Raw genomic sequence first — 20596 nt, forward strand, 5'->3', positions numbered from 1 at the left:
CAGAATGCTCTGCTCTGATGACCACCATTAATTCCTAGGTCTCTCCATTTTGCTCTCTGACTTGAGCTCTCTTTTAGCTACAGCTGCAAGCCCAAGATTCCCCAGCCCAGTACTCGATTCTACTGGGCTGACCCCAAAGAAACTTTATGTCTCTCACTAATGCCTCATTTTGGAGCCCTCTACACTAAATATACACAGATGCTGTTGAGTTTTAACTGATATGAATTACCATTTACCATAGCTAGAGATCTAGATAGATGATAGATGGATAGGTAGATGATAGATAGATAGATAGATAGATAGATAGATAGACATATACACAGAAGCAAACATAAATAGCATATATATATATTGTATGTATTCAGCTAGATTGAAATCTCCCTGGAAAGAAATAAAATAACATCTTTGTACTTCTCGCATGCCCATGAACAGCAGAGGCTCAGTACTCAGTACAGAAGGCTCCCACACAACAGGCCCAACGGTACAGGCCTCCTTCACCCAAGCCTCGCAGTAGCTCCCTGCAGCAGCTCCCAGAATAAGGTCTCCACACTGTGCTATGGCTGAGAAGACTGCACATCCAGCTCCACTCTGTCCACTACCTCCAAATCCCATTGTCCTTCCACCACAGGAGCAGGACCTGCCCACTTACCTGCCTGCCACACTCCAGGCTTGTTTCTGCCTGACTGCTTTAGCACACGGCTTCCTTTAGGGAAAACATTCTCCCCGAGACTTCTGGGAGAAACAGTGTTCTTCAGCAGCCTGACCATCAACCCCATGGTATACTTTCCCCTCCAGCAGCACTCATTCTTACTCTGTCCATCGTACTGACTGCTGACAACCTACTCTGCGTCTCCCTGCTTGGCCAGCACTTTTGTTTGCTATCCTTTCTCCAACATCTGGAATAATCCTGGCACACAGTAGGGCTAAACAGGCATTGAAGAAATTATGTCATGGGTGGAAACATTTGATGCAGCAAACATCATTAGGTGGTTAAAGTATGTCCTCATTTTATACAGAGAAAAGCAGGTGTCAGGTGTGAGATGATTTCGCTAGAAGTCATACAGCATGCCAGTGGTAGGATCAGAGGGCAAGCGCTGAGCTCCGTGGTTGGTGTTTTAAGCAGCCAGAACAAGATGCTGAAGTGAGGTAGGTTTTAAACTATTTTAATTAATGTTTCAATGCTAAATTCTTTTCATTAAACATGGTAAATTTTTTCGTGAAAGAAAAGCCTCACAAATTTATTGTTAAATTACCCACACCAACGTAAATCAGAGCAAGTGAAAACCTAAGTATGTGTCGCACACATGCACCTTTATTGTGCATTCTAAAAGCAGCCGTTACGCTCAGCCATTATCAGTACATGCTTTAAAAGGTACAGATACGCACCAGTTGACAGCCTGAACTCCCATGCAGACATCTTCCAATGTTCCAGGACATATCAGGTCCAATACTCTCTCAATCTCCACATTCTTCCCTCAGATAGGGTCTCTCACTGAACCTGGAACTAAGCTGGTAGCCAGTAAGCCTTTCCAACCCTCCCGCCTCTGTCTCCTCCAACCTCGGGGTTACACGCATCACACTCCACCACTCAGCCATCTCCCTAGGTCCCCTCCTACTCATTTTAATGCCCAGAAATTGTCCATCCTGGTACCTTTCAAATTATCCACAGATGTCTTCTTTAAGATTCTGTTAAACAAGTCTCTCCTGAATCTCTAATAAAATAAAACTCTATTGTTTTAACACACGATGTTTAAAAAGTGGTCTCCTTTCCTTATAACACACAAGTCCTTTTATTTATAGTTGCCATAGAAACAATAATGTCACTAGAGCTGCCCCATTAAAAACAATACCCTTCAAAAGGTCTAAACATACCCTTTTAAAAGCCACTCGTTGATGGACGTGACTGACAGGAGCTGAAGAAAGAGCCACATTGTTGTTGGGAAGAAGGCCAATGTGAAGACCTGGATGAAGAGATGCAGCTTCAAGTGCACCAGTGCGCTGGTCAGCTCCTGGAAGGGCAAAGGAAGCGAGGCCCAAGGTAAGAACATGCTGCAGAGAGAGCATGCGTCAAGTGACGTCATACGCGTCAGCTCTAACTGCTGAACTGTTTCAAATCTTTACAGGTGCGTGTTTAACAGAGGGGCTGTAGGAAAAAGCATGATGACGATAATAAAAGTTTCATATAAAGCTTCTGAGCGGGGTTGGGGATTTAGCTCAGGGGTAGAGCGCTTGCCTAGCAAGCGCAAGGCCCTGGGTTCGGTCCCCAGCTCCAGAAAAAAAAAAAAAAAAAGCTTCTGAGCTACCTAATTTTCTTCAAATATATAACTCTAAGAATTCTGACCTGTACAGGTCTGGTCATCCTGGTCAGTAAAACATAAGCTACTTAGAATTACAGTGGTAGAGAATCAAAGACCGTGGATGTATCAGTAGAATACAGGTTTATTACATTAAAAAATTACCTTAAGAAACTTCATAAGGCTTACCACACTTTAGCCAAGTATACTAATCTCTAGTCATTGTATGAAATTTATCAGACTTTGATTTGGGAAATCAAATAATGATTTCTAAAAAACACTCTCTCCAGTAACAGTTTATAATCCCAGGAGCGCATCCCTGCGGTTGTCAACATTCTTTGTGAAAGGGCCAATGCCTGGAGCTAAGCTAAACTAAGTATACGTCATCCCTTCCAATTCCCACGGCAACCCTATGAGGCAGACAGTATTACCCCACAGTACTGCTGAGGGAACTGAAACTGAGAGCAAGCACGAGGTGGCGAGCAGGCCACGCCCACACCGGGCTATCAATCAAATCTGGGTTTGCTTCTACCACAGGCATCACAAGCTGCCCCAAGAGGATAAGAAACGCACACTCAAGCCTGGGCACTGGAAAAGGCACACTAGGCTGCAGGCGTAGCTCACTTGGAGGAGGACTTGTCTGACTTGCACAAGCCCCTGGGTCCAAGTCCCAGAACTGCATAAGCCAGGAACAGTGGCTCACACACCTGTAATCACAACACTCGGGAAGTTGAGGCAGAAGGATCAGAAGTTCACTGTCTTCCTCAGCTGAAACTGAGGCTGACCCGAGCTGTACGAGATGCTGTCGCAAAACCAAACCAAACAGAACAGAAAACACACACAGTGAGCTTGTTATGAGTCTCACAGCCGGAAACCATGCAGTAATTAATGTGGCAATTCAAAACATGTGCGTGCATGCGTGCATATATACGCTTACAAACATACGCATTTGTACTGTAGGCTATTCTGCTGAAACCCAACACACTTAGAAAAAGTAGGGCTAAGCGTGGTAGCGCACACTTCTTTTTTTCTTTTTGTTTTTTTTTAAAGGTTTATTTATTTATTATATATAAGTACACTGTAGCTGTCTTCAGACACCCCAGAAGAGGGCATCAGATCTCATTACAGATGGTTGTGAGCTACCATGTGGTTGCTGGGATTTGAACTCAGGACCTCTGGAAGAGCAGTCAGTGCTCTTAACCACTGAGCCATCTCTCCAGCCCACGGTAGCGCACACTTTTAATCCCTTGGAAGAAATTTAAAACTTGGAAGGCAGAAGGAGAATTATCTCTATGATTTTTGAGACCACCCTGGACTACCTAGTGAGCTGCAGGCTATCCAGAGCACATAATGAAACCCCGCCTCAAAAAACAAACAAACAAGCAAACAAACAAATAAACAAATGAATGGATAAAAAAGAAAAAGAGTAGAAAAGGCCTAGTCATTTTTAAAAAGTCAGACAGAAAACAAATAGGAGAAAGCAGCAGCGAGGGCCAACGGGATGGCTCTGCAGGTAAGAGGATTTCCTGCACGTGCCTGGTGACCTGAATTTGACCCCTAGAGTCACAATAAAAAGACAGAATCAACTTCCAAAGCTGTCTTGACTTCCACAGGTACACTAAGACACACACACACACCCTGACCTCTTGACATACATCATACACAGGAAGGTAATGATAAAATACATAGCTTTTTAAAGAAAACAGCTCTAAGACAAAAGGTTGCAAGTAGGCATATTCAAAGATGCCACAGACTCTTAGCCGGGTGTTCTAACCTTCATGTTTCCAAGTGTGCAGCAGACCTCAGCCTCAAGGACACCGCAACCTGACTGTCTGTAAACAGAGGCTTGCACAGACTCACCCACCGACTGCCTCGCTCACTCCTCCATTAGCTCCCACCTCTGCCTCCCCGCCAGGAGATGCACCAGTTCCTCCTTGGTCCAAGATGTATCTAAAAGCACGGAAGCTTCTGGAAATCTGGGAAGGCCTAGCCTACCAGAAGCACACTAGATCCTTGGCCGGATCAAAAAGAAAGATTCAGTGCATTGAACCGGAATCTTCACAGTTATGCCCTCGCAAAGTCTGCACCAGCGCTTTACAAACGCTCGCGACTTCTGAGAGCAGCTCTGGTTAAGTGTGCTCAGAGGCCCCTCATACATGTCAGATGACTGTGTCCTTTAAAGATTATTGTAATAAACTTTCTGCCAGAATGCAACAAGTAAAACATTTGCACGTATCTTTACAGGTGTATCAAAAAAATAATAATAATTTGGGGATATACTTCAAGAATAATACAATCTCTTGGACATAATGTTATTTCTGGGTACTAACTCTAAAGACAAAAGTGGTTACAAATATTCATTATGTTATCTGTCTACTCGCCAGTTTGCTTGCTTGTCTGTTTGTTTTGAGACAAGGTCTCATGTAGCTCAGGTAGGCCTCAAATTCTGTAAACAACCAAAAGAATTCCGGATATCCCAGCCCTATCACCTGAGTGATTTCAGGGGATTAAGTTCTCCAGGAAGAAGTAGTCACAGGAGGTATGCCTCCCCCTGCTTCCTCTCTGCCTGGAGATAAGCAGCCTCTGACAAACAGTCCCTCCCCCCTGCCACAATGATATTCAGCCTCACCTCAGGTCAAAGCAAAGGAAGAAGTCAACCATAGACGGAAGTGGATGAAACCATGAGCCAAAATAAATCATTCTTCCCTTCAGATTGTTTATCCCAGGTGTTTGGCAGCGTTTAAAAAAGAATGCTGCCACATGTGAAATAGGCTATCGTCTAACCAGTGCCACTGTCCATTAACCGCGTTGACAGGGATGAAGTAGGAGAACTTTACACTCTCCACTGGAACAAGTTATAGAGAAAGCTGGCAACTTGTTCCTTCATTCAAGAACTGCTAAATGGGGCTGGAGAGGGGCTCAGGGGCAGAGCTCCTGCTGTTTAGACAAGGCCCCCCCAGCACCCCGGTGCAAGGACTCACCCCGGTGCAAGTTTGAGCCCCAGACCCATCTTTCAAAAGCTAGGCACGCTGTCATGTGCTTGTAACCCCAGGCTGAGAGAGAAAAGACAAGCAGACCCCTGGGCCGCATACTGACCAGACAATTTAACCTACTCGGTGAGTGCCAGGCCTGTGAGGCCTTGTCACAAAATAAAGGGAGTGGGAGACCAGAGACAATGGCTGAGGAGGAACACTGGAAGTTGTCCTCTGGACTACATACACACATGAGGGCACACAGACATGCATAGACACACACAGAAAACCAAGGGAACAGAAAATAAAAAACCACTAAGCCCTATAAACCCCCAAATAGCATTATTCTATACTTACTTATGTGCATTTAAGGCCATATATTGGAATATACCACCACGGCTAATTGAAGACTGGCTCTGTGGGGGCAGTTTGTTTGGTTAGACGCAGTACAAAACCCACAGCACACACCGCCAACAAGCAGGGCCTCAGAGAGCAAGAGATGCTTCACACCAGGACTCGGATCAGGATGCAGAAATACGTTATTTTCACGTCGATTCCCCCAGACCTTGTTTGACCTTTCTCGGTTTTTCGTTCTGAGAGTCAGCATCTGAGCTTGAGACAAGCTGCACGAACCAAGAGCTTAGCATTTGCTGTTTTACAGCTCGGCTACTGAGATTTCAGAAGTCATCATCAGGTTAGAGAAACAAAGAAAACCTGTGTATTCTGCCCAACTCGGGCCCAAGTTTAAATGAACTGGCCTTGCCACAGTCCATTACAAATTCTTTAAGGGGCTTATTCGTGTGTGTATGTGTGTGTGTGTGTGTGTGTGTGTGTGTGTGTGTGTGTGTGTACTTGCACATGCGCACACACATAGGTGCCCAGCGCATGCACGGGCATCCCCTGTCACTTTCTACCTTTTTTCCTTTTTGAGACGTCTCTCACTGAACCTGGAGCTTGCCATCCGAGGTAGATGACACCTGGGATCCAAGGGACCGCCCATCAGTTCTGTTTTCCCGAGGATTAAAACTCAAGTCCTGTTGCTCACACAAGCAGGCACTGTACCCCTGAGCCAGCCCCTCACTCCTACACTCACATTTTAAACATGTATTTCCCAGTTGTTTGGCAAGACTTTGGGAGGGTATGGAATCTTTAGGAGAAAGAGGATATCTAACAGAAGTAGACCTAACAGAGGTTAGAGCCTGGCTCTCCGTCCCACCCGCAGTCTCTGCTTTGTTCGGGTCTTCCAAGACGTGAACGCCTCCACCCCACACCCTGGCTGGTAAAAGCTGCCTCAGGGTGCTTTCCCTGGCCCCAGGGGCTGAAACCCAGATAAGCCTTTCCTCCCCCACGTTGTTTCTGCCTGGAATTTTGGTCACAGAGATGCGACAGTAACAACTATGTTGGCTAAACATAAAGTTAGATTAAATTTCACTGTACTTCGATTTAACATTTCCAAAATAATTTCAAAAGGTTTTCAAAAATTAGAAACCAACAGTCATAAAGCTGATGATTTGGCTTGCATTAGCATAGGGCCCTTTATGGTGCTCATAAATCAGTAAAACGGGCTGGGGAAATGGGTCAGTTTGTAGTGTGCCCGCTGGACAAGCATGAAGACCTGAGATTGGATTCCCCAGCATCTATGCAAAACATTGGGCGTGGTAAATCGTGTGAGTGCGTTAGTACACAGAGGGGAGAGGGATGCCTGAAGCTCAACAGACAGCCAGGTTAGCCAATGGGTGAACCTGGATTCAAACACTAATGTGGAAAGCAACAGAGAACACCAGACATTGACCCCTGGCCTCCACAGGTACATATGCCAACACACACACACACACACACACACACACACACACACACACACACACACATATACAAATATATACACACAAAGTAAAATAATAAATATATAAGCTAATTTTGGATTACACATCATTAAATGAATGTACGGTAACCATGGAATGTTCGATGTAAGGGCTGAGTGGGACAAATGCTCTGGAAAGAAGCAACCCAATAACCCACCATCCAAAGGGACAAAAGCACACGCCATTCCAGGACCAAATGAGATGGAAAATAATGACCACAAAAAGTCACAGATCCAGTCAAAATTAACTTAGGATTATTAAGTAAAAACCACATTACAAACCACTCCTCCCTACTTGCTAATCGTCGGGCTGCCGTGAGACAGCAGGGCTGAGAGATGGTCTAGCACTGTGCTCTGATGTAATCTAAGTTAAATGGCTTTTGAAAGTGACTGACTGCTGTATGGTCTTTGATGGAGGAAATGGCTTTGATGGCTACTCAGATAGCACAATAAAGTAGGGGATCAAAGCCTATCACCATTACATCCAAACTAGCTGGGTAAGCTGAAGGCTTCCTAGGTGCTCACAGAAGTCAGTCCTCAGAGACACGGAGAGCTGTGACAGTCCTCCTTCCTCTACCCTTACAGCGCACTGGCTGCTTTACAGAATAACATCAAGTAAGAAGCTAAGGAGTAAGAGATGTGAAGCCTCTTGACAGATTTCCCATGGCATAAATAACAGCTGCAGCCACTAAATGGATACCAGGGGACACAGTTAGAGCAATGTCCCAAGCAGAGGATTTTCATCAGGCAGCAGCTCCACAAAGCATTAACCAAGGCCAGGAGAAAGACCTCCAAGTCATGTCTGGCCTGGACCACAGCATGGCAAACGCCATTCTGCATTCCCCGAGCCCATGCTGAAAACCGATTGTGGAACTCAGGTGTTCACAGAAAAGGCCTATTCCCTCTAACAGTGGTTACTTCTAACCTACATTTCCAAAGGACCCATAATGAATAGAACGGGAAAATACGTCTGAATCAGTTATCTTCAGGGAGGGAGCCAATCAGTGAGAATACTTACAATTGTTAGGATGAAATTTATCAGTTCTAAACATCACACACTAATCCTCTGTATAACAAAAATGCAACCAATGAAAAGATTTATAACAGCCCAATACCTTAAGGATGAAAAAACGTAGTAAACTCCGCCTCTCGTGTTCTTAATAAACAGGACTACCTAAGAAGGAGGTAGCTAACTTTAGTCTTTAGTTTGTTTTCTATCTCTGTGATAAACACCGTGTCCAAAAGCAACTCGGGAAGGAAAGGGTTATTTTACCTTATGCTTACTTCCCTATTATAGTCCATCACTGAGGGCGTGAGGGGCAGAAAGTCAACCAGGAACCCAGAGGCAGTAACTAAGCAGACAGCATTGGGGAAGCTGCCTACTGACTTGCTCTCCAAGGCTTGCTCTACCGACAATAGCTGGGGAGAATGTACATCAGCAAGGACTGGGTCACAGGCACCATGCATGCCGCACTGTGACTTCTCAGTCGAAATACCAGTGATCAGAATGCTGGGATGTGCTCTTCTAACAAGTAGTTCAGAGTTGACATAACAATATGACTAGATACCGTAAGGTTTGTGTCAAGTTGACACAAAGTGGTCATGAAAGTTATGGGGACCAAACTCCCTGAAGAACCCCAGGACACTCAAGCAGAACACTGCACTGCAGCTTTCTCCACAGTTTAGGAAAAATATCAAGTGGGTACTTTAGTTCATTACCACAATAAAACATATTCGCAGTTTATGTTTATATATATATCACTAAAAATAAACCTGATTTTTAAAAGAGAAATATTTGTTACAGTTGTGTAGCTTGGTCTTCATGTGGGACTCCTAACAGTGGGAGCAGGGACTGTCTCTGACTAAACTGCCTGCCTTTGGGCCCCTTTCCCCATACTTAGCTGCTCATCTAGGCTCTATAGAAGAAGCACATAGTCTTACTTCAACTTGATATGCCAAGGCTAGTTGATTTCCATGGGAAGCCTCCCCTTTTCTGAAGAGAAAGGAAGAGTGGATGGGGGAGGGGGTTACAGGAAAAGAGGAAAGAGGAGGGGAAACAGTAGAAGGGGTGTAAATTTAATTAATTAATTAATTAAAATAAAAACTGGTCATCAAAAACACAAAATGCTCATTCTAATCCACCTCTGGGCCCCAACCCTCAGGTGAAGTTCCTGTGTGCAGGTAGAGGCAGCCCGTGCATGAGTCCTGCTCCTATCCACGCCACTGTGTCAGTGAAGCCTCAGTCAGTCAGTAGCCTCACTCAAGGCCCCTGGAACTTCAGCATCCAGGACAAGCTAACGTTTCCGCACTGTTCTTCATGGGCCCAGGTGACAGTACCTCTGTTTTCAGTGACAGTCCACTGTTGAAGAATATCGTTGCAACAGCAATGTAGGACACAGTTATCTCTGGCTTCAGTGGTCCTGAGAAGAGAGCAGTGAGTTACTGTTAGCGAGTCTGCAGCAGAGAAGTGGGTCTGAAAGAAGGCTCTCTAAGAGGGCAGCACAGAAGACTTTCAGCATTAGTACTGTACCCTTGCGGCCCACTCCCCGTGGGAAGCATCCTCTGTGAGACACTTCCTTACTGCAGAGAAGCTGTCAAGGTTAGCACCATGGCTTTCTGGTTGAGCACATTATCCTCTAATGAAAGAATGAAAGCGCTTACCCAACAATCCACTGAGATATCAAGCCATGTTAGGAAACCCGAGTGGTCAAGAACGATGTTGGCATGATTCACAGAGGCCAGGAATTCTGCTGGACATTCCCGGTAGCATAAAATAACGCCTACAAGCAAACTGTCATGTCCAAAATGTCAACAGTGCCCAGGCTGTGAAGCTGGGGTATATATTATTTAGGTCTCCTGTACTGAATTCCTGAAAGCCATACCTACACAGAATCTATGAGCAGGACGGTATTTGGAAATCAAGTTAAGATCGGGTCTCACTGCAAGTGAGCAGTTATCTAACAACTATGCTTGCCTGTGTGCTTGGATTTGCAGTACCAGGGATAAAACTCAGGGTCTCACACAAGCTGGCAAGTACTCTACCACAGAGCAATCGGCAGGCAGCCTCAGTGACTGGTATTCTGAAAGGGCTATTTGTATGCAGATACATAGTGAGGTCTGAGCAAAGACTGGAGTTACAATACCACACCCTACGGAAAGCCAAAAGTAAACACCACTGGCTAGAAGAAGCAAAGAAAGCAAGGGCCCCAGAGGCTTTGGAGAACATCTTGTCTTTGAACTCTGGCCTACTGTGAGGGAATAAATTTATGTCATTGTGAGGGGTTTTTTTAGGTGATTTGTTGCTAGACTAGTTTGCTTCAAGTCAAATAAGAGGATCACAATCGTGTATGTATGTATGTATGTATGTATGTATGTATGTATGTATGTGAAACAGATATCTTACAATCATAGAGTCCCAAAATCCTCTACCATTTCTATCGATATTTTCAACATATAGATATGGATAGATGACCAAACTCTGAAAGAAATCACTATTCATTCAGCAAACACTTGTTAAGTCATCAATGTCTTAGATATTTATATGGCGACAATTTCCCTGAAACAATGGAATAAACTATTTCATATACCTGACATTAATACAGTGTTCCAGTTCTCACTGGAATAACGGAACTCTGAGGGACAAGCATGACAGGCGTCCCACTTGTGGCTTTTAAAAAGAGGCGCACTGTTGTCCGAATTGTGAGCCTATCAGTCTCAACAGCGTATCAGCATACGCTTCTCCAACAACTGCGGAGTCAGCTAAGGAGCAGAATGTAGAATCACATCAGGGGTAGATTGCTCCCAGAAATTCTAACTATCTGAATTCTGAAGTTCTGTTGTTTGTACTCCCTACGCCCAGAGCCTCACTTTCTCAGACCCTGTCCTTTCCAGGCACGCTCTGCCCACAGTGGTGCCTCGAGGAGAATCTCTAGTGAGGAAGAGTCAGACAGTCAGTGACATGGTTGCTAGCAAAAGATGGAGATGACTCCAAAGACAGGGACATAGATAGCGTGGCGTGTCAGTCAGACATCCAATCCTGAACTGTCAGTGCTTCAGATTCCAGAGACAAGTCACAATGACTTCCAGCTTAACTAGCTGCAGATCTAAATAATTCTAAACCAAGAAATGCAGTGGGCTATTCCAGGATAACTTAGAGGGTACTGGTCAAGGAGAAAGGGGCATTGGATTAGAGAGACACAGGCTCCTCCTTGACACACACAACTGTTTGGACCTCCTCCCGTCTACAGGTCACCAAGACAAAATGAAAGCTAGGCAAATCCTTAAGAGCGGAGAGAGCTGAGAGTAGGGTATAATCTGTCACTTTTACAAACTAACAATTGTGTCTTCCAGGTCACCAAACAGTAAGGTTCAGACCTTTCTAAAGCTCGATGGTTGATGTTTTCCTTTGCCTTTAAACACAATTCAAATTGTATTAGACAACAGAAATGGGATGAACCTACTCACTCAATCAAAAGGAAAACAGGCCACTGAGAAATGAAGCCATTTTGACCTCTATCTAAAAGCCATTCTTTGTTGTTGCTCTCCGCTTCTGGAGACGACAGGGTCTCTTCTGTAGAGCTCTGGCTGTCTTGGAACTCACTAGGTAGACCAGGCTGGCCTCCAGCTCTGAGATCCACCTCCCCTGCCTCCTTTTTTTTTTTTCTTTTTTTTCAGAGCTGGGGACCGAACCCAGGGCCTTGCGCCTTGTGCTTGCTTAGCAAGCGCTCTACCACTGAGCTAAATCTCCAACCCCTCTCCCCGGCCTCCTAACAAGGGGATTAAAGGAGTGTGTCACCTGGCTGGCCTCACAGTCCTTTCGAAGGCAGGAGAGAAGGAACCCTTTTGTAATGCTAAAGAACTAGCAGCATCCTCAATCTCACCTCCAAACACCAACCCTAGGACTGCAGGCCGTGCACAGCAACTCCCTTCCAGACTGTGGGTTGGGGAGGGGACCACAAAGGGGGACTGTGGCTCAGGGGTTCAGAGAGTCTCCTGTACAAAGCTGGGTTCCACACACAACATCAATAAAACAAAATGAACAGAAAAAAAACTCAGTTCAGTCATCAAAACATTATACCAGATAAGGTGCAATAAGTATTTTATTAGTAAAATGAAAAGAACCAATACTTCTCTTTAAAATGGGGGGAGGGGGGAAGCATGCCGAGTGGGGGAGGGGTTCAATCCAGCACTTGGGAGCCAGAAGCAGGCAGATCTCTGTGAGTTCAAGGCCAGCCTGGTCTACAGAGAGAGTTCCTGAACAGCCAAGGCTGTTTGTCTCAAAAAGAAAAGAAAAGAATTTAACAAAAGTTAAAAAGGGCAGAGGATAGGCATGGAGATGCATATTTTTTAATCCCAGCCCTTGGGAGGCAGAGGCAGGTAGAGCTCTGTGAGTTTGAGGATAAGCCTGGTCTACATAACAAGTCCCAGGCCATCCAGAGCTAAATTAAATGAGACACTGCCCCAAAACAACTAAGTAAATTAATTAAGTAAAAGAACGTGTAGGAGAGTCTATTTCTGTGTATGCATTTAAAAAATTGCATTCCCGGCCTGACAAGATGGCCACAGTGTGTAAAGGTGCTTGTCACCAAGCCTAACAACTTGAGGTCAATCCACAGAACACAATCTGAGCACACCTTAAAACCACATTTCACAGTTCCAGCCGTGTGTAGTGGCACACGCCTCTAATCTCAGCACTTGGCAGGCTAAGGCAGGCAGATCTCTTGAGCTGAGGCCAGCCTGATCTCTATAGCAAGTTCCAGGACAGCCAGGGTGAGACCCTGTCTCAAAAAAATAAAAATAAATCACACTTTCATCACGCAGTAACTAAAAGAAATGCTTTAGGGACTATAAGAAGTATGTGAGGGGAAACGTTCAGTGATATTTCTACTCTACATCTTTAATTGTTGTTGAGGGGTGCGCTGGAAGTGCTGCTTGACAGTTTTGAGCTCTGTTTTTACAGATCAGACCAGACCACCAGCTGAAATGGTCACGGAATATAAAGTTCTGAACTAACCCAACAACGTGCACAGAAAATTATAGGCCTTCCACCCCACCCCCACCCCCGGAGCTGAGGACCAAACCCAGGGCCTTGTGTTTGCTAGGCAAGCGCTCTACCACTGAGCTAAATCCCCAACCCCTTTGACTCTTCTTAAGACAAGTAATTTTTATACAAGGGCCCTAGAAGAAACACATGAAAAGTTGTCTAATATTTAGTGAATTCAGCACAGTTCCCTTAGACTAAAAACTAGAGTACAGGAATGTTTTTATTCCAGAGCCTTCTCTTTATCTCTCTCTAGTGATATTTTATCTTTCTCTCCTCTCCCTCTCCCTCTCTGTTTTTGCCACTGTTGCTTTAAAAGAGGAAGCCCCAGTTTCGACTGTTCCCTAACTAACCTCTGATGTGGTCAGGCCTCAACATCTACAAACACAGCATTGGGGGTGGGGTGTCAATTCTGAGAGTGTGTGCCTGTGCTTAATTTGTGTATGCTAACACCCTGTGTTCACGCCCTAATATTCTAGTCAAAAAAAAGGGGGGGCATCCTGATCTAAATTATTTTATAAGTTACTTCTAACTGGAAACATTCTGCTCTACTTTTTAAATTTTTGCTTATTTGTTTATTTTGGGGTTTCAAGACAGAGTTTCTCTGTGTAGCCCTGTCCTGGAACTACCTCTGTAGACCAGGCTGGTCTCGAACTCAGAGATCTGCCTGCCTCTGCCTCCTGAGTGCTGGGATTAAAGTTGGGCACTACCCACAACTGGCCTGCTTCTACATTTTCATGAAGAAAAAAAAAATCCTGTATCCATAGGGATTGTTGAAATGGAACAGTATTTCTAACACACAATAGTGTAGAAAAGTTCAATAACAGATCCAAGAGAATAACTGAGATCACAGAATCCATCTTGTTTCTGCCAGAAACTTTAAAGGACCGATTCACCATCAGCAACCTTCCTGTCCACACAGGGAAGGCAAGGGAGAAGACATGTGGCAAACCCAGCCATGCTGGGCCACACAGGTCAGCAGGAACTCCATCTCAATGCTGAGCAGAGATCTCACTGAAACCAGTACAGTGAAGCATTGTGGGTCCCCCTCAAAGACAGAACTTCACTTCTCCCGGCTCCAGGGGCAAGAGGATCCACCTTCATTTGACAGACCTCAAACTCCCAACTTCACAGTTTCCCGAAGGCTCACAGAAAGGTTGTACCTAAAACTAACTGGTAATTATACATAATCTATGTTGCATTTAAATTTTAAAATATGCTAAACTTAAAAGGGAAAAAATTAAATATAGAAAGCTTTCCTATCCGAAATCGCTGTTTAAATAATTCCATCCAAACGATTCCAGAAGTTACTTCTAAATGGAATAACTTGAAATGGGGGAAGAAAAAACACTATTCCAAGAGATCATTCACTTCTGTAAGGTTTTAATAAGAAGGTACAACTTCAAATATCCACACGGGCACCTCCTTCTTAAAAAAGACTCTGTGTGTGTGTGTGTGTGTGTATGTTCTCTTCTGTCCTCATTTGGGTCCGTGGCATGATTGATATATTCGATCTGTCAGTAAACTTGGAACCTAACACTGGAGGTCAAAAACAAATGAACTGAAGAAACTCAATTAATATCTATGAAAAGCGGGACAAGGGTGTCTGAAGGTGGGGGAGAGAGAGTGTAAAAAGCCAGTGACAGGGCCCATGTTCTCACCCGTGTCCACTGGCACATTACAAAGCCCCTACTATTCTGGGACTGGAGCCGGGTTTTAACCCATCCACACTTCCTTGCCAAAACATACACTATGCATAGTCTAACACAGTCTGCAACTGTTAGACGGCTGCTGTAGCAAGGCAGCCCAGCAGCACACGGAAGTCGTGTCCTGTAAGGAAAGAGTGCAACGTGTCAGTAGAAATGGGAGTTTTGGACTGTCAGCAACTAAGGCAGACTATTGCTCTCCAACACATGAGCCACCAAAAAAATCGAAGTTTGGAGCAAGGATGTCCTTGCCTGTTTTCCTTTTTCTTCTCCCCCCTCCCCCGCCCCAATAACCTCCACCCCTTTCTCTCCAACAGCCTTTTTTCTTAAGGTGCAAAAGGGAGGAATCGGAAATAGACTAGATAATGAGGTCCACTCCAGGACTGATAAAGAACTCCTGGCAACCTATAGTCCCTTGGGATGGGATGCTACTCTGAGAACAAGAGGAGTAACTTTCAGTTTCTGTAACCTCACTCCCGGTACTGAGCAAAAGTCATTGATTGCCCGCAGAAAAGGCAACCTGCACTCCCATCCCCGTGCCCCATTCCTAATCCTATCCTGGGCTAGCAAGTAAGAAAAACCTGCTAAAGCCCCTCTCAACGTGCACAGGGGTTGGTCAGGGCGCTGCAAGGGCAGAGGTCTGCACCGCAGCCGGGGCGGCCGCTCCTCCGGAGGACTCGCCGACGAGTTCTGAAGTGGGACCCGGCGCGTGGCAGCCGGCGGAGGTGCGGCACTTACCCCCGTTCACTCCGACCGACGGCTCCAGCTTAGCGGCGCCGATGGCCACCACTATCCCGACCATGAACCATTCTTTCCTCACCCTCTCCAGCAGCCTCATATTTGTTAGGGCGGGTGGGTTTTGTTTATTTGTTTGGCTGGCTTGGTTTCCAAATTGCGATCCCTAAATCCCCGGGGCGTCTCCACACTTTCCTCGGTCCCTCCAGACATGCAGCAGAGCAAGTCAAATTGCTACTCTTAAACGAAAGACCGAGGGGTGGCTCGGGCGGCTCCGAGGCGGGCTGGGAGTAGTAGTATCCAGTGACGGGAAAGCCTCGCTGAGCGCCGCCATCACTACCACGCGCCTCCGAATAGACGCGCACTCGGGCCGAGGACTCGGGAGCAGGGCACGTAGAACGGAGACACACCCACAACAAGCGAACGAGGAGGATGCAAGGGAGACGAGTCACGGGTTGCACTAACAGGACCCGCTGCCGTGCACACATGGCCAAGCTTGGGGTGACCCGCGGTGGGAGAAAAGCACGAGGCGTCCCAGACGCCCAGCCACATTATGGTGTCGCTGCAGTAAAGCTACAGTGACGGAGGCCCGAGCCCCGAGGCATGCCTCGCAGTGAGCGTCTCTCGCTCGACTCTGAGCCCGAGAGACGCGAGACGTGCGCCTGGCCGGTACCGGGCTGCGCCGTGGCGATAGCTGCGCGCGCCAGTGCCGGCGGTTCTCATGCGCGCATCCTCGGGGCATTACGGCGACGACCGACGTCGCGTTGACGTTGCGCGGGGGGAGGGGAAGCCATTCGCGGCCTCTGGTTCTCGGCGGGAGCGGCGGCGGCAGACGCGTGTGGCGACCGGCGCGGGAAAGTGGCTTCCTAGTTGGGGGAGCATTAACCCCGTGGGTAGGTTGAAAATCGGTGGCCGAGCAGACTTCCTGGACGGCAGGCCCCCCGCCTTCCCGCAGCAGCGGCGGGAAGGCGGGGAAGGCGGGCCGGGCCTTCCCGCCAGGTCGGTGGCCTGCCCGGGCCTTTCTGCCCGACCGCCTTCCCGGCCAAAACCCGCTTCGGGAGTGGGGAGGACGGCCGGGATGGAGCAAATCTTCCCTGGGGGGCGGTGAGAGAGCGACCCAAGCTCCTCCCTACCCGTGTGCCGCGCGTGGGCGGGCGATTCTGGAGGCCGCGTGGTGCGGGCCTTTGCCTGACCCCGAACCACTAAAGCAACAGGACAACTGAGAGGGGGCCAGGAACTCAGAACAAAAGCAGTGAGGGCAAGATGCAGGGTGGAGGGTCTGATGTCCGCCCCCCTCCCCCCTCGGTTTCTTGCATTGCAATTTGGCGAATCTATGACATAGTTTCACAAATGGTCTTCCGAGCATCAACCCTTCCTCTTTATGCACCCAAAGAAAGAAAGGAACAAAGTATTGTGGGACATTTTGAAGCAGCCTGGTTATCAGCTACTTGAATAGTTTACTATGGAACGTAACGTTCGAAAGAAAGAGATTGTACCAGACTTTCATTCTGAATGCATTCAAAGCTTGAAAGAGACTCGGCATGCAATTTGCTCTTTTTAACTTTTATCTTGCTGACATGACTCGCTATCCAAAAACTAAGCTGCTTTAAGCAGTTATGCTATCAGTTCTCAGTTGCACAGCCCCCACTGCCGGGTCATTACGCATCAGGCAGCAAGAAGAAAAGCTAATCTCAAGATAAAAAGAACTTAATAGGGAGACACTAAACAATTTACCAGGCAAAAGAAGTACATGAAATGTGATAAAGCCTTATTATAAGACAGTCACAAGGTAAGTGGAGTTTTAGGAAGCAAAATTTATAACAATTTTCTTACAGTAATTTTTCTCGGTTCAAAAGAAAAAAATCTGCCTCAGCCATCGAATACTCTCAAATTAAAAGGTCATCACAGAGATAGTGCTGGCTTAAGTAAGTCTGCTCACAGATTCTAGAGATCTCAACCTGTTTAGAACAGAATTTTAATTCATAGAATATTTTAACGTTAGTTCATTGTGAATTGTATTGTCAAGGACTGTATTAGTTTGCTAGGGCTGCTATAACAAATAGCCCCCTCGGAGGTAGCTGTACTCAGACAGTAGACATGTTTTACTGTTGCAGAATAAGAAAGTCCAGAATGGAGTTGTTGGAAGGCCATGTGTTCTAAAGGCTCTTTCCAGCTTCTCTTGACTGTCGGTATTCCCTGGCTTCCTTGATTTAAGGTTCTGATGCTCCAGTCTCTGCCTGGTTTGGCATCACATTCCCCTCCATGTTTCAAATGCTGCCCTCTGCATCCATCTTCAACATTACCTTTTTCTGCATGTATCTTTAAAAGACACTTGTCCCTGGATTTAGAACCTAACCAGAATAGTGGGTCAGATTCCTCTAGATTAATTATATGAGCCTGTATCCTTTCTCAAATTAACTGTTCAGTACTGTCCCCTATAAAAGGCACGTGGTCCAATGACCTCAGAACTTGGATGTAGAAATCAGATGTTTATGGCTATGATCAGCAGCGGTTCTTCAGAATGTCATGAAGTATAAGTACCATGTAAGGTGGAAGCAGAAACTGGATTGAGATATCTATAAGCCAAAGTATTCTATGAATTACTGACAACCACTAGAAGCTAGGAGGGAGTTGTGGTACAGATTTTTATTAAGACTTCTGGTAGAAACCTTCATACTTCGTAACTTCCTGAACTATAAGAAAATCGGTGTTTTATAACCCACCCCCAGCCCTTTCACAATGCAGTTACAGCAGCCTGAGGAAACTAATACAATAATATTCACAGGTGCTCGTGTGCAGTAGTCCTAGTGGCTTTTCTGTTCTGTTCTGAGACCCAGCAGCTGTCACCGGTGAGCTACTTGGAAGGCCCCTTTGGCGAGCTTGTAGAGGAGCTTGAGACCTTCACAGTCCCTGCGACTCTTACCAGCGGGAAGGAAAGATGGTTGAAGCAGATCGCCCAGGAAAGCTCTTCATTGGTGGGCTCAATACAGAAACAAACGAGAAAGCCCTGGAAGCAGTATTTGGCAAGTATGGACGGATAGTGGAAATACTTTTGATGAAAGACCGCGAGACCAACAAATCAAGAGGATTTGCTTTTGTTACCTTCGAAAGCCCAGCAGATGCTAAAGATGCAGCTAGAGATATGAATGGAAAGTCTTTGGATGGAAAAGCCATTAAGGTAGAGCAAGCTACCAAACCATCTTTTGAAAGTGGCAGGCGTGGACCACCTCCACCTCCAAGAAGCAGAGGCCCTCCCAGAGGTCTTCGAGGAGGAAGTGGAGGAACTAGGGGACCCCCTTCACGTGGAGGATACATGGATGACGGTGGTTATTCCATGAACTTTAACATGAGTTCTTCCAGGGGACCACTTCCAGTAAAAAGAGGACCACCACCACGAAGCGGGGGTCCCCCTCCTAAGAGATCAACACCTTCAGGACCAGTTCGAAGCAGCAGTGGAATGGGTGGAAGAACACCAGTGTCCCGTGGAAGAGATAGCTATGGAGGCCCACCAAGAAGGGAACCCCTGCCATCTCGCAGAGATGTTTATTTGTCCCCAAGAGATGATGGATATTCTACAAAAGACAGCTATTCAAGCAGAGATTACCCAAGTTCTCGAGACACCAGAGATTATGCACCACCACCAAGAGATTATACTTACCGCGATTACAGTCATTCCAGTTCCCGAGATGACTATCCGTCAAGAGGCTATGGTGATAGAGATGGATATGGTCGGGATCGTGAGTATTCAGATCATCCAAGTGGCGGTTCCTACAGAGATTCATACGAGAGCTATGGAAATTCACGCAGTGCGCCCCCTACTCGTGGGCCACCACCATCTTATGGAGGAAGCAGCCGCTATGATGATTACAGCAGCTCACGTGATGGATATGGTGGAAGTCGAGACAGTTACTCAAGCAGCAGAAGTGATCTCTACTCAAGTGGCCGTGATCGCGTCGGCAGACAAGAACGAGGGCTTCCCCCGTCTATGGAAAGGGGGTACCCTCCTCCACGTGATTCCTACAGCAGTTCAAGCCGTGGAGCACCAAGAGGAGGTGGCCGTGGAGGGAGCCGATCTGATAGAGGGGGAGGCAGAAGCAGATACTAGAAACAAATAAGACTTTGGGTCAAGGTCTCCATGCAGAGAAACACAAGATGGAAAGTCTCTGTCATAACTATCAAGGACTAATAAGAGAAAAGTTGTGTTACCTTTTTAAATTTTCTGTTTTAAGTTCCCCTTCATTTTTGTGTTCTTGTGAAGAAAAAGTAAAACATGATTAATTTTGATATTATGAATTGCTTTCAACAAGCAAATGTTAAATGTGTAAGACTTGACTTGTACTAGTGTTGTAATTTTCCAAGTAAAAGTGTCCCTAAAGGCAATTTCCTGTCTTGATTTTTTTTTCCCCCCCTAGTAAATGAGGTCAGCAATTTTAAGAGCTTTGAGAAGCCATCTAGATAGTATTTGGCCTCTGGAAAATTGACTCAACCTTCCAATCCAGGTAAGCTAATTCTAGTAGAGGGGTAGTAATAGTGTATTGCTTTTAGTATCTCAGGGTGTCTTCTAACTTAAGTCTCAGTGTAAAAACCTAAGACCAGGCACCTAGAAAAAGCTGCTTACCCAGAAGCAAGAAAGGAAAGGCATAAAGCTGACTATTTTTCCTTTGCTGACATTTCTTTTGGAATCTTCAAGAGCCTTCCCTTGACCTCCAGTTAGTCTTTATTTCATTTTCTTGATAGAAGGTTTATCTGTGTAGCCTTGGTGAACCTGGAATTCACTCGGTAGACCAGGCTGACCTTGAAGTGGATCCACCTGAACTAGGTCCTGATTGCTGGAATTAAACACGTGTGCTGCCATACCCAGCTTCCTTCATCCCTCTTAGGTGTTGTTTATTTTATGTGCATTGGTGTTTTGCCTGCATGTGTGTTGGATCCCCTGGAATTGGAGTTACAGATTTGTGAGCTGCCATGTGGGTGCTAGAAATTCCAAA

General features: G+C 46.0%; 2 protein-coding genes across 3 annotated transcripts in view; one reads left to right on the forward strand and one right to left on the reverse strand.

Moving 5' to 3' along the window:
• Slc10a7 (solute carrier family 10 member 7) overlaps window positions 1–15913 on the reverse strand; it is a 227328-nt gene extending 211415 nt beyond the window's left edge. The window contains exons 1-3 of the mRNA XM_032887391.1: window positions 15612–15913; window positions 9465–9547; window positions 1873–2009 (exon numbers count right to left, since the gene is read on the reverse strand). Of these exons, the coding sequence (XP_032743282.1) occupies window positions 1873–2009; window positions 9465–9547; window positions 15612–15711 (320 nt within the window). The 5' untranslated portion in view covers window positions 15712–15913. The remainder of the gene's footprint in view (window positions 1–1872; window positions 2010–9464; window positions 9548–15611) is intronic.
• A 479-nt stretch (window positions 15914–16392) lies between these two features.
• Window positions 16393–19988, forward strand: LOC116886075 (RNA binding motif protein, X-linked-like-1). Of its 2 annotated transcripts, none has more exons than XM_032887390.1 (2): window positions 16393–16501; window positions 18440–19988. In XM_032887390.1, exon 2 carries the CDS (start codon window positions 18547–18549, stop codon window positions 19711–19713), a length of 1167 nt encoding a protein of 388 aa, XP_032743281.1. In that variant the 5' UTR covers window positions 16393–16501; window positions 18440–18546; the 3' UTR covers window positions 19714–19988. The 2 variants fall into 2 exon arrangements, with proteins under 2 accessions (XP_032743281.1, XP_032743280.1); XM_032887389.1 differs by having other exon boundaries at window positions 16412–16501; window positions 18394–19988.
• The last annotated feature ends 608 nt before the right edge of the window (window positions 19989–20596 follow it).

Source organism: Rattus rattus, chromosome 17 (assembly GCF_011064425.1).
Source record: "Rattus rattus isolate New Zealand chromosome 17, Rrattus_CSIRO_v1, whole genome shotgun sequence".
NCBI classification, from domain to species: Eukaryota; Metazoa; Chordata; class Mammalia; order Rodentia; family Muridae; genus Rattus; species Rattus rattus.

Excerpts from the sequence above, each read along its gene's own strand:
- LOC116886075 (XM_032887390.1), top strand. The coding sequence starts at position 18,547 with ATGGTTGAAGCAGATCGCCCAGGAAAGCTCTTCATTGGTGGGCTCAAT.